We start from the raw sequence: 12,243 nt of genomic DNA, 5'->3' as shown, positions 1-12,243 counted from the left end.
CTCAAAAGGGTGCTTCTACTTAATACTGAGCAAAGGGTCTGAATACTTATGACCATGTGATATTTCAGTTTTTCTTTTTTAATAAATTTGCAAAAAATTCTACATTTCTGTTTTTTCCAGTCAAGATTGGGTGCAGAGTGTACATTGATGAGAAAAAATGAACTTTTTTGAATTTACCAAATGGCTGCAATGAAACAAAGAGTGAAAAATGTAAAGGGGTCTGAATACTTTCCGTACCCACTGTAGAGTTGTTTAGTAGGATACCTCCACTGGAGCACTTCTGCTTCAATGGGAGGACCTTGCCAAACCAAACAGAAAATACATAGCCATTAATTCTCTTCCAGTTATACAGTAAGTCAGAATAAAACAAATTACAAAAAAAGTTACTATTTTGTAGTGTAAATCAAACGGGAAGGTTTGTGAAAGAAATAAAGAAAATAACAGCTATGTCAGTAAATGACGTATTAGTTTGGAATATTAGAGGATTAAATATATATCTTCTTGAAATTGAACTGGTTGCAGTTGTGAACAATGTACTCACTCATACAGTAACATGTTCTGCCATTATTACTTTCTTAAGCAGAACAAAGAGTGAAGTATTTAGGATCGGCTCGAGCACGGTATGACTTCTGTGCCCGAGACAGAACAGAACTGACTCTAAAAGAAGGAGACGTTATCAGGATCCTTAATAAGAAAGGACATCAAGGGTGGTGGAAAGGAGAAGTTTATGGCAAGGTAAGAATGAAAAGAAGAAATAAAAAAAGGTTTGTTCATTAAACATGAAAATAAAACCAATTACTTTTGTTATGTAACGTGTAATATATTCTCTTTTCTTTACAGATTGGTTGGTTTCCCTCAAATTATGTTGAAGATGACTTTTCTGAGTACTGTTGAGTTATCAAATTTGTTAAGAAGCAAAGCCTCTGAAGATTGTTCAGTTCAGACACTGAGAATTCATCATTTTTAAGTCTAGTAAATTATAATAAAGACTTGTACCACTACTTCCCTTAAGCTTTTGCACAAGGTGGTTTTGAAGGCACTTTTACATTAGTTGTCAATCAACTTTCTCAATGTTGTCCCACAAATAAGGTCCTACAGAGACTTCCAAGGACATATTCAAAAGAACAGATTACAAACTAAGGTGTTGTATATGGCTATATTGTCACATTTCAGAAATAAATTGGCCTATGTTCTGGTGAGCAAGATTACTAATGGCTTTGATAGAATACGTAAGCAGGACCTCATTAACCACTAGGCGCTGGAGGGCAAGTGCCTAGGGCAGCAAGTTTCGGAGGGCGGTGCGATCGTGAAGGGGGAAAAAATAAAAAATTTAACCCCCCCCCTTTCCCTTTTACTGGGCAATGCAGCAAAACCTGCGTTTTTTTTAAGAGGGGAGAATAACTTCAATATGCGAGCATGCAGCAGGGGCAGAGGAGCACTAATAAGTATCTTGTCCAAACGGAAGAAAATACATCCGAGTGGTACAGGACCTGTGATGGTGTCAGGATCATGTGGCTCGAGGGGAGGAGCCACAGAGTTTTGCCAGCTAGAAACAGCAGCATGGATGAGAGGGTCACTTGTGAGAGGCAATGAGGGGACAGAGGTACATGGGGAGTGCAGGTGGAGTGGACTATGGGAGTGCAGACTAACACACAGTGGCTATATGTCCCCCATTCTGGTGTGTGTGTGTGTATATTTATATATATATATATATATATATATATATATATATATACTGTATATATATATATATATATATATATATATATATATATATATATATATATATATATGTTCTCCATCCTGGCCCCATCATGGTATGGATAGCTGTCCTCCATCCTGGTATATATGTCCCCCATGCTGGACCCATATATGTCCCCCATCCTGGTATGTCACTCCTCCTGGCCCCATCCTGGCATAAATACATGTCCTCCATACTGACATATATGTCTGTCACCCTGGCCCCATCCTGGTATATATATTCTTTCATCCCGGTACATGTGTCCCTCATCATGGCCCCATCTTGGTATATATATATATATATATATATATATATATATATATATATATATATATATATATATATATATATATGTATATATATATATATATATATATATATATACAGTTCTGTGAAAAAGTGTTTGCCCCCTTCTTGATATCCTATTCTTTTACATGTTTATCACACTTAAATGCTTCATATCACCAAACAAATTAAAATATTAGAGAAAGATAACACAAGTAAACACATAAAATGCAGTTTTTAAGTGAAGGTCTTTATTATTAAGGGAAAAAGAAATCCAAACCCACAGGGCCCTGTGTGAAAAAGTGATTGCCCCCTAAACCAATTAACTGGTTGGGCCACCCTTAGCAGCAACAACTGCAATCAAGCATTTGCAATAAGTGGCATTGAGTCTTTTGCACGGCTCTGGAGGAATTTTGGCCCACTTATCTTTGCAGAATTCTAATTCAGCCACATTGGAGAGTTATTGAGCATGAACCACCTTTTTAAGGTAATCTCAATCGGATTAAGGTCAGGACTTTGGCTAGACCACTCCAAAGTCTTAGGTTTGTTTTCTTTAAGCCATTCAGAGGTGGACTTACTGGTGTGTTTTGGATCATTGTCCTGCTGCATAACTCAAGTGTGCTTCAGCTTGAGGTCACAAACAGATGGCCGGACATTCTCCTTCAGGATTTTTTGTTAGACAGCAGAATTCATATTTCCATTTACCACAGCAAGTATTCCAGGTCCTGAAGCAGCAAAACAGCTCAGACCATCATATTATCACCACCATATTTTACTGTTGGTATGATGTTCCTTTTCTGAAATGCTCTGTTACTTCTACGCCAGATGTAATGGAATATACACCTTCCTAAAAGTTCAACTTTTGTTTTGTCAGTCCACAGAGTATTCTCACAAAGGTCTTGGGGATCATCAAGATGCTTTCTGGCAAAACGGAGACGAGCCTCTATGTTCTTATTGCTCAGCAGTGGTTTTCGTCTTGGAACTCTGTCATGCAGGTTATTTTTGCCCAGTCTCTTTCTTATGGTGGAGTCATGAACACTGACCTTAACTGAGGCAAGTGAGGACTGCAGTTCTTCGGATGCTGTTGTTGTGTCTTTTGTGACCTCTTGGATTATGCGTTGCTGCGCTCTTGGGGTAATTTTGGTTGGCTGGCCACTCCTGGGAAGGTTCTACACTGTTCCATGTTTTCACCATTTGTTGGTAATGGCTCTCACTGTGGTTCGCTGGAGTCCCAAAGCTTGAGAAATGGCTTTATAACCTTTTCCAGACTGATAGATCTCATTTGTTCAAGAATTTCATTGGATCGCGGCATGATGTCTAGCTTTTGATGTTCTTTTGGTCTACTTAGTTTGTCAGGCAGGTTCTATTTAAGTGATTTCTTGATTGATAGCAGGTGTGGCAGTAATCAGGCCTGCATGTGTCTAGGGAATTTGAAATCCGCTTCCCAAAAATGTGATAAGCCACAGTTAATTTATGTTTTATGAGGGGGGAGCAATCACTTTTTCACACAGGGCTCTGTAAATTCGGATTTCTTTTTCTTTTTTCTTTTTCGGATAGTTAATACCTTCATTTAAAAACTGCTTTTTGTGTTTAATTGTGCTATTTTTGTTTAATATTTAAATTTGTTTGGTGATATGAAACATTTAAGTGTGACAAACATGCAAAAGAATAGGAAATCAGGAAAAGGGCAAACACTTTTTCACACAACTGTATATACAGTATGTCCTCTATCCTGGCATAATCTTTCTGGCCCCATCCTAATATATATATATCCCCCATCATGGGATATTTTTCCCTTAGCCTGGGCCCCACCCTGGTATATTTATCCCCCATGGTGCTGGTATATTTCCCTTATCCTTGTATATACAGTGTGGGAAATAAGTATTTGACCCCTTGTTGATTTTGTAAGATTGCCCACTGACAAAGACATGAACAGTCTATAATTTTAAGGGTAGGTTAATTCTAACATTGAGAGATAGAATATCAAAAATAAAATCCAGAAAATCATATTGTATAAATTTTATAAATATATTTGCATTTTGCAGTGAGAAATAAGTATTTGATCCCTCTGGCAAACAAGACTTAATACTTGGTGGCAAAACCCTTGTTGGCAAGCACAGCAGTCAGATGTTTTTTGTAGTTGATGATGAGGTTTGCGCACATGTCAGGAGGAATTTTAATCCACTCCTCTTTGCAGATCATCTCTAAATCATTAAGATTTTGAGGCTGCCACTTGGCAACTCAGAGCTTCAACTCCCTCCATAAGTTTTCTATGGGATTAAGGTCTAGAGACTGGCTAGGCCACTAGATGACCTTAATGTGCTTCTTTTTGAGCCACTCCCTTGTTGCCTTGGCTGTATGTTTTGGGTCATTGTTTTGCGGGAAGACCCAGCCACAACCCATTTTTAATGTCCTTGCGGAGGGAAAGAGGTTGTCACTCAGAATTTTATGGTACATGGCTCCATCCATTCTCCCATTGATGCGGTGAAGTAGTCCTTTGCCCTTAGCAGAGAAGCAACCCCAAAACATAACGTTTCCACCTACATGCTTTACAGTGGGGACGGTGTTCTTTGGGTAATAAGCAGCATTTCTCATCCTCCAAACATGGCGAGTTGAGTTAATGCCAAAGACCTCAATTTCTGTCTCATCTGACCACAGCACCTTCTCCCAATCACTCACAGAATCATCCAGATGTTCATTGGCAAACTTCAGACAGGCCTACCCATGTGTCTTCTTCAGCAGGGGGACCTTGCGGGCACTGCAGAATTTTAAACCTTTAGGCCATGTTCACACGTTGCGGTTTTTACCGCGGATCCGCGGCGTTTTTAATGCTGCTGATCTGCAGCAGTTACCCACGCGGTTTACAGTACCATGTAAACCTATGGAAAGCCAAATCCGCTGTGCACATGCTGCGGAAAAAAACGCGTGGAAACTTAAGGTACCTTCACACGAAACGACTTTGTAACGATATCGCTAGCGATCCGTGACGTTGCAGCGTCCTTGCTAGCGATATCGTTTAGTTTGACACGCAGCAGCGATCAGGATCCTGCTGTGATGTCGCTGGTCGCTGAATAAAGTCCAGAACTTTATTTGGTCGTCCGATCGCCGTGTATCGTTGTGTTTGAAAGCAAAAGCAACGATACCAGCGATGTTTTACACTGGTAACCAGGGTAAACATCGGGTTACCAAGCGCAGGGCCGCGCTTAGTAACCCGATGTTTACCCTGGTTACCAGCGTAAAAGTAAAAAAAACAAACAGTACATGCTCACCTGCGCGTCCCCCAGCGTCTGCTTCCTGACACTTACTGAGCGCCGGCCCTAAAGTGAAAGTGAAAGCACAGCGGTGACGTCACCGCTGTGCTGTTAGGGCCGGAGCTCAGTCAGTGTCAGGAAGCAGACGCTGGGGGACGCGCAGGTGAGCATGTACTGTTTGTTTTTTTTACTTTTACGCTGGTAACCAGGGTAAACATCGGGTTACTAAGCGCGGCCCTGCGCTTAGCAACCCGATGTTTACCCTGGTTACCCGGGGACCTCGGCATCGTTGGTCGCTGGAGAGCGGTTTGTGTGACAGCTCCCCAGCGATCAAACAGCGACGCTGCAGCGATCGGCATCGTTGTCGCTATCGCTGCAGCGTCGCTTCGTGTGAAGGTACCTTTAGCGATGTTTTTTCCGCAGCATGTCAATTCTTTGTGCGGATCTGCAGCGTTTCTGCACCCATTGACTTGCATTGAGTTGGGCACATCCGCAGCAAAACCGCAGATGTAAAAATGATCTGCGGTTTAGCTGCGGGTGAAACGCTGCAGATCGGGAGGGGGGAGTGTGGGCAGAGACTTGCGTGTATGTGTGTGCGGGCGGGGTCTGTGCGGGCTGCCGGGGGTCTGTGCGGAGCTGTCGGTGGTCTGTGCTGGCTCTTGGGGGTCTGTGTGGGCTGCCGGGGGTCTGTGCGGGGCTCTTGGGGGTCTGCGCGGGCTGTCGGGGGTCTGTTCGGGGCTCTCGGGGGTCTGTGCAGGCTGCCTGTGGGTCTGTGCGGGGTGCCGGAGGGTCTGTGCGGGCTGCCGGGGGGTCTGTGCGGGGCTGTTGGGGCTGTGCGGGGGTCTTTGTGTGTGTGTGCAGGCATCGTCTTATGGGACTACAAATCCCATCGGGCTATGCCTGCTGCAGTGACAGTGATTGACACATTAGCCAATGATGGGACAGTAGTAGTCCCATCATCCGGCTAATGTGTGGAATGTAAAAAAAACAAAAAACCCATATACTGTAACATACAACATACAACAGAACATATAACAGAACATACAACATATTACAGTACATACAACATATAATATACAGTACAACATATAACAGAACATACAACATATAACATACAACATACAACAGAACATACAACATATAACATACAACATATAACAGAACATACAATGGAACATACATCATATAACAGTACATACAACAAGCAACATATAACTGTACATACAACATTCCACATATAACAGTACATACAACATATAACATACAACATATAATATACAACATATAATATACAACATATAACAGTACATACAACATATAAAAGTACATACAACATATAACAGTACATACAACATACAACATATAACTGTACATACAACATATAACATACAATACATACATACAGTACATTCATACATTACATACAATACATGCATATAGACATACAGTACATACAACATAGAGTACATACTCACCATCACCTTGTCACCTTGATCCCCGAAGCCAGTGTCACCTGTAAAAAATATTAAAATAATAAACAAACAATATACTCCCTGATCCAATTAAAACGAGTGATCTCCCGTGGAGAGCAGCAGCATCAACTGATGATACCGCTCTCCAGGGGCTCCAGGAATACAATGATGGAAGGTATCCTTCACTGAAAGTCTATAGAGCAGTGACATCACCCGATGTCACTGTTCTATAGGGGAGATGGTCATGGGACACTCGTTATTAATTGGACTGCGTCGGACAGGGAGTATACGGTTTATTATTTTTAATTTTTTGCATGCGATCGAGTATGGTAAGTATGGTTAAATTAAGAATATTAAAATACTTTTTTCTGGCTGTATCTTTATTTTTTTTTTAACTCTTTCACTACTATTGGATTAATAATGGATAGGCGTCTTATTGACGCCTCTCCATTATTAACCAGGCTTAATGTCACCTTACATTAGCAAGGTGACATTAACCCCTTATTACCCCATATCCCACCGCTACTCGGGAGTGGGAAGACAGGGGCTAAGTGCTGGAATTGGCACATCTTACAGACGCGCCATTTCTGGGGCGGCTGCGGGCTGGAATTTGTAGCCGGGAGGGGGCAATATCCATGGCCCCTCTCTAGGCTATGAATATCAGCCCGCAGCTGTCTGCGTAACCTTTCTGGCTATAAAATATAGGGGGACCCTACGTAATTTTTTTGGGGGCCCCTCTATTTTAATAGCCAGTAAAGGCTATGCAGACAGCTGCGGGCTGATATTCATAGCCTGGGAGGGGGCCATGTGTATTAACCCCTTCCCAGGCTACAAATATTGGCCCCCGGCGTCGGATTTCCCCCTCTGGCGCAGAAAATTGCACGGGAGCCCACGCCATTTTTTTCCATTTTTTTTTTTTTTTTAAATTAAACCTTCTTTAAGAAACATAGGCCTTGCTATTATATATCTATGGATATATCTATGGATATATCCATAGATAAATCTATATATCTATAGATGGATATCTATGGATATATGTATAGATATAACTATGGATATATCTATAGATATAACTATGGCTATATCTATCTGTAGATATATTTATAGATAGTTATATCTATAGATACATAGATATATCTATCCATGTATCTATCTGGCTACTTTCACTCATCAGGTTTTTGCTGTCAGGCACAATCCGGCGAGTTTTGAAAAAAACAGATCCGTTTTTTTTTCCGCCGGATCCGTTTTTTTTCTCATAGAGTTGTATTAGCGCCGGATTGCGCCTGATGGCCACATGTTTCATCCGTTTTTTGCCGGATCTGTCAGAGAAGCTGTTTCCGGCAGACGGAAAAAACGTACAGAGGAATGTTTTCTCTGTCCAGCGAAAAAATGCACAGCGATGGATCCGGCAAAAAACGTATGAAACTGAGATCTGAAATGATGAATCTGGCCTCTGAATCCGGTTTTTCATGAATTTTTGCCATTGAAATCATGCACATCTTCCATTCTCTCTCTCTCTAAAAAAAAAAGGATCAGTTGCATCAGTTTTTCACTATTTGCAACGGATCCGTTTTTTCAAAAATTTGCCGGATCCTGCCTGATGGATAGACATAGATGGCTATATGGATAGTTAGGCTACTTTCACACATCAGTTTGTTTCCGTCAGACAGGATCCGGCGAATTTTTGAAAAAACGGATCCATTGCAAACAGTGAAAAACAATTTTCTGGATTTTATTTTTGATAGTCTACCTCTCAATGTTAAAATTAACCTATCCATAAAATTATAGACTGTGTATGTCTTTATCAGAGGGCAAACTTACAAAATCAGCAAGGGATCAAATACTTAGGATATTTCCCCCCACTGCATATTTTCCCCATGTTTGTATGTATGTTTCCCATCCTGGTATATACTGTATATTCCCCATCCTGCTATATATGTCTCTCATTCTGCTCCTGTTCTATAATGCATGGAAAAAAAATAAATTACTCTACTCACCTTCCCTCCACTCCCCCACCACACGGCATCCTCTTCTAATTCCAGCAGTTGACTTCAGCATGCAAGCGATGGGAGCACATAAAGTCACTACCGTGTGCCCCCAGTAATGTGCATGCCGACATCAGCTGCAGGCCTCTGATTGGCTGACAGCGTGTATTACAGCGCACAGATCCAGCGGGTCTGTGTGCCTCTGAAGCGATGGCCAGGGGGACCACCACGGTGCAGGAAGACTACTGTACACAAGATGAGGTGCAAACAACAATGGGTAGATTTATTGGGAGGCAAGGAATGAAGTGGGTGAGGAAGATGCAAACAGGGGTATACAATGGCAAGAGACACTTTACAAGAGTTATAAACTTTATCTTGTCCGTAAAATAGCACGGTGCTCCAACTATTACAGACTCAGAATATGTCTCACAAGCAACTTTAAACAATACACAAATAACGATGCTACTCTACGTTTAACCTCCCTGGCCCTTACTAAGCAGGCCACACGGCTCCCGTGTTCTGACTACTGAAACCTGCACTAGGCCCAAACAGGTGCACCAAACAGGAACAAACTGACGGTGATGTTGGAGAATCAGCTCCAGTCCCAGGGGGGCCCCCAGCAGTCTAATATGGCGGTGCGCACGGCTTTCTGTCAGCTCTGTGAAGCGGGGTCTTCTCCTTGCTTCTGGATCCTGGAGGTGCTCCTGGAAACTGTAAGTCCCTTTCTCAGTATCTTCGTGGCTTCACGAGCTAGCACAGAACAGCCACCTTTGCTGTACCCGGAAAAGTCTTGCAAATTTCACAAGTACACTCCGTCCCCAGGCTGGGGGACCTTTCTTGTAGCAAACAGCACAAAGTTCTCTCACTAGAAGCTTCAGCTCACACACACAGTTCAGGCTCAACGCCTCCCCCAATTCTAGGGCAGTTCATCTTCACAGTCTAATGCAGGGGGAAGCAGGACATTCCATCACACCAGACAAGGGGGTGCTGTCTCTTAAAGTGGCAGCGTGTTACTGTCCATAACAGCACCACCCACTAACACCTCAATACACTTCTGCTGAATGTGCGTCAGAGGTCGCACATCCAGCTGAATTTTCTCCTAGTGTCAATGGGCCTCTCGCCTGCACTGGCCCTGTCACAACATCTGTGACTGCAATCGTTATGCCCCTGCTGACAGATGGGGTGTGTGAAGGTACAGTCTGTGCGAAATAAAGGGATACAACAGGCCTCAGCCTGACATGACAGACTGCATACATTTTTTTTTTTTTTTAGTGTGGAACAAGGCTAGTGCAGCGCCCCAGAGTCCTGGTCGTTGCAGTACTGTGGCTCCGCCGCTAAGGGGGGCTATGGTACGTCTGATGGCACTGAAGGAGTTCATCTGACCAGGTATCATTATTTAAAAAAAAAAAAGAGTCTTATTGTTTTGGTTGAGAGTAGGCCAAAATGGAATGAATTATGCAAATTTGAATGGGAGGAGCCAAAAAGTTGAATTTCAGTTGACCTTGGAAAAGCATGAGAAGGCTTTCTATCTGCATGGGCGCATCCTTTAATTTCATCCGTTCGAAAAGAGGACAAAGAAAATATGGAACGCTTAACGAATTTGCGTGTCATCCTTGCGCAGGGGCCATGCTAATCTTCTCTGTATCGTTCCAATTTTAGTATATGTGCTGCCGAAGCAAGCACGGGCATCTGGAGACTGTCAGTGATATATATACGGCGCCGCATGGCCATCACCCAAACTTAGGGAGAGTGAATGGGGAAATGATACTTTTTCCATTAAGAGCAAAAAACATACAGCAGGATGCAGCATAGTACTCCTGATTAGCTTGCAAAGTCCAATTATTAAAAAAAAAAAAAAAAAAGAGTCTTATTGTTTTGGTTGAGAGTAGGCCAAAATGGAATGAATTATGCAAATTTGAATGCGAGGAGCCAAAAAGTTGAATTTCAGTTGACCTTGGAAAAGCATGAGAAGGCTTTCTATCTGCATGGGCGCATCCTTTAATTTCATCCGTTCGAAAAGAGGACAAATAAAATATGGAACGCTTCACGAATTTGCGTGTCATCCTTACGCAGGGGCCATGCTAATCTTCTCTGTATCGTTCCAATTTTAGTATATGTGCTGCCGAAGCAAGCACGGGCATCTGGGGACTGTCAGAGATACATATACGGCGCCGCATGGCCATCTCCCAAACTTAGGGAGAGTGAATGGGGAAAAGATACTTTTTCCATTAGGAGCAAAAAACATACAGCAGGATGCAGCATAGTACTCCTGATTAGCTTGCAAAGTCCAATTATTTAAAAAAAAAAAAATAGTCTTATTGTTTTGGTTGAGAGTAGGCCAAAATGGAATGAATTATGCAAATTTGAATGGGAGGAGCCAAAAAGTTGAATTTCAGTTGACCTTGGAAAAGCATGAGAAGGCTTTCTATCTGCATGGGCGCATCCTTTAATTTCATCCGTTCGAAAAGGGGACAAATAAAATACGGAACACTTCAAGAATTTGCATGTCATCCTTTCGCAGAGACCATGCCAATCTTCTCTGTATGGTTCCAATTTTAGTATATGTGCTGCCGAAGCAAGCACGGCCAACTGGAGACTGTCAGTGATATACAGGTCCTTCTCAAAAAATTAGCATATAGTGTTAAATTTCATTATTTACCATAATGTAATGATTACAATTAAAGTTTCATATATTATAGATTCATTATCCACCAACTGAAATTTGTCAGGTCTTTTATTGTTTTAATACTGATGATTTTGGCCTACAACTCCTGATAACCCAAAAAACCTGTCTCAATAAATTAGCATATTTCAACCGTCCAATCAAATAAAAGTATTTTTTAATAACAAACAAAAAAACCATCAAATAATAATGTTCAGTTATGCACTCAATACTTGGTCGGGAATCCTTTGGCAGAAATGACTGCTTCGATGCGGCGTGGCATGGAGGCAATCAGCCTGTGACACTGCTGAGATGTTATGGAGGCCCAGGATGCTTCAATAGCGGCCTTAAGCTCATCCAGAGTGTTGGGTCTTGCGTCTCTCAACTTTCTCTTCACAATATCCCACAGATTCTCTATGGGGTTCAGGTCAGGAGAGTTGGCAGGCCAATTGAGCACAGTAATACCATGGTCAGTAAACCATTTACCAGTGGTTTTGGCACTGTGAGCAGGTGCCAGGTCGTGCTGAAAAATGAAATCTTCATCTCCATAAAGCATTTCAGCCGATGGAAACATGAAGTGCTCCAAAATCTCCTGATAGCTAGCTGCATTGACCCTGCCCTTGATGAAACACAGTGGACCAACACCAGCAGCTGACATGGCACCCCACACCATCACTGACTGGGTACTTGACACTGGACTTCAGGCATTTTGGCATTTCCTTCTCCCCAGTCTTCCTCCAGACTCTGGCACCTTGATTTCCGAATGACATGCAAAATTTGCTTTCATCAGAAAAAAGTACTTGGGACCACTTAGCAACAGTCCAGTGCTGCTTCTCTGTAGCCCAGG

General features: G+C 42.2%; 1 protein-coding gene and 3 non-coding genes across 7 annotated transcripts in view; 1 reads left to right on the top strand and 3 right to left on the bottom strand.

Moving 5' to 3' along the window:
- Nucleotides 1–1,005, top strand: part of VAV1 (vav guanine nucleotide exchange factor 1) — a 157,587-nt gene extending 156,582 nt beyond the window's left edge. For 3 of the 4 annotated variants that reach the window (XM_077295973.1, XM_077295972.1, XM_077295970.1), the window contains 2 exons: nt 581–735; nt 841–1,005. In XM_077295973.1, the coding sequence (XP_077152088.1) occupies nt 581–735; nt 841–894 (209 nt within the window). In that variant the 3' untranslated portion in view covers nt 895–1,005. The remainder of the gene's footprint in view (nt 1–580; nt 736–840) is intronic. The other variant, XM_077295971.1, reaches the window with a different exon arrangement.
- Nucleotides 1,006–10,310: 9,305 nt separating this feature from the next.
- LOC143763884 (U6 spliceosomal RNA) lies at nt 10,311–10,417 on the bottom strand. Its single transcript, XR_013212887.1, has one exon. It is a non-coding gene; the product is annotated as a U6 spliceosomal RNA (small nuclear RNA).
- A 345-nt stretch (nt 10,418–10,762) lies between these two features.
- LOC143763730 (U6 spliceosomal RNA) lies at nt 10,763–10,869 on the bottom strand. The gene has a single exon (XR_013212753.1). It is a non-coding gene; the product is annotated as a U6 spliceosomal RNA (small nuclear RNA).
- Nucleotides 10,870–11,210: 341 nt separating this feature from the next.
- Nucleotides 11,211–11,317, bottom strand: LOC143764020 (U6 spliceosomal RNA). The gene has a single exon (XR_013213008.1). It is a non-coding gene; the product is annotated as a U6 spliceosomal RNA (small nuclear RNA).
- Nucleotides 11,318–12,243: the final 926 nt, after the last annotated feature.

Source organism: Ranitomeya variabilis, chromosome 3, assembly GCF_051348905.1.
Source record: "Ranitomeya variabilis isolate aRanVar5 chromosome 3, aRanVar5.hap1, whole genome shotgun sequence".
NCBI classification, from domain to species: Eukaryota; Metazoa; Chordata; class Amphibia; order Anura; family Dendrobatidae; genus Ranitomeya; species Ranitomeya variabilis.
This window is presented reverse-complemented; position numbering and strand designations above follow the sequence as displayed.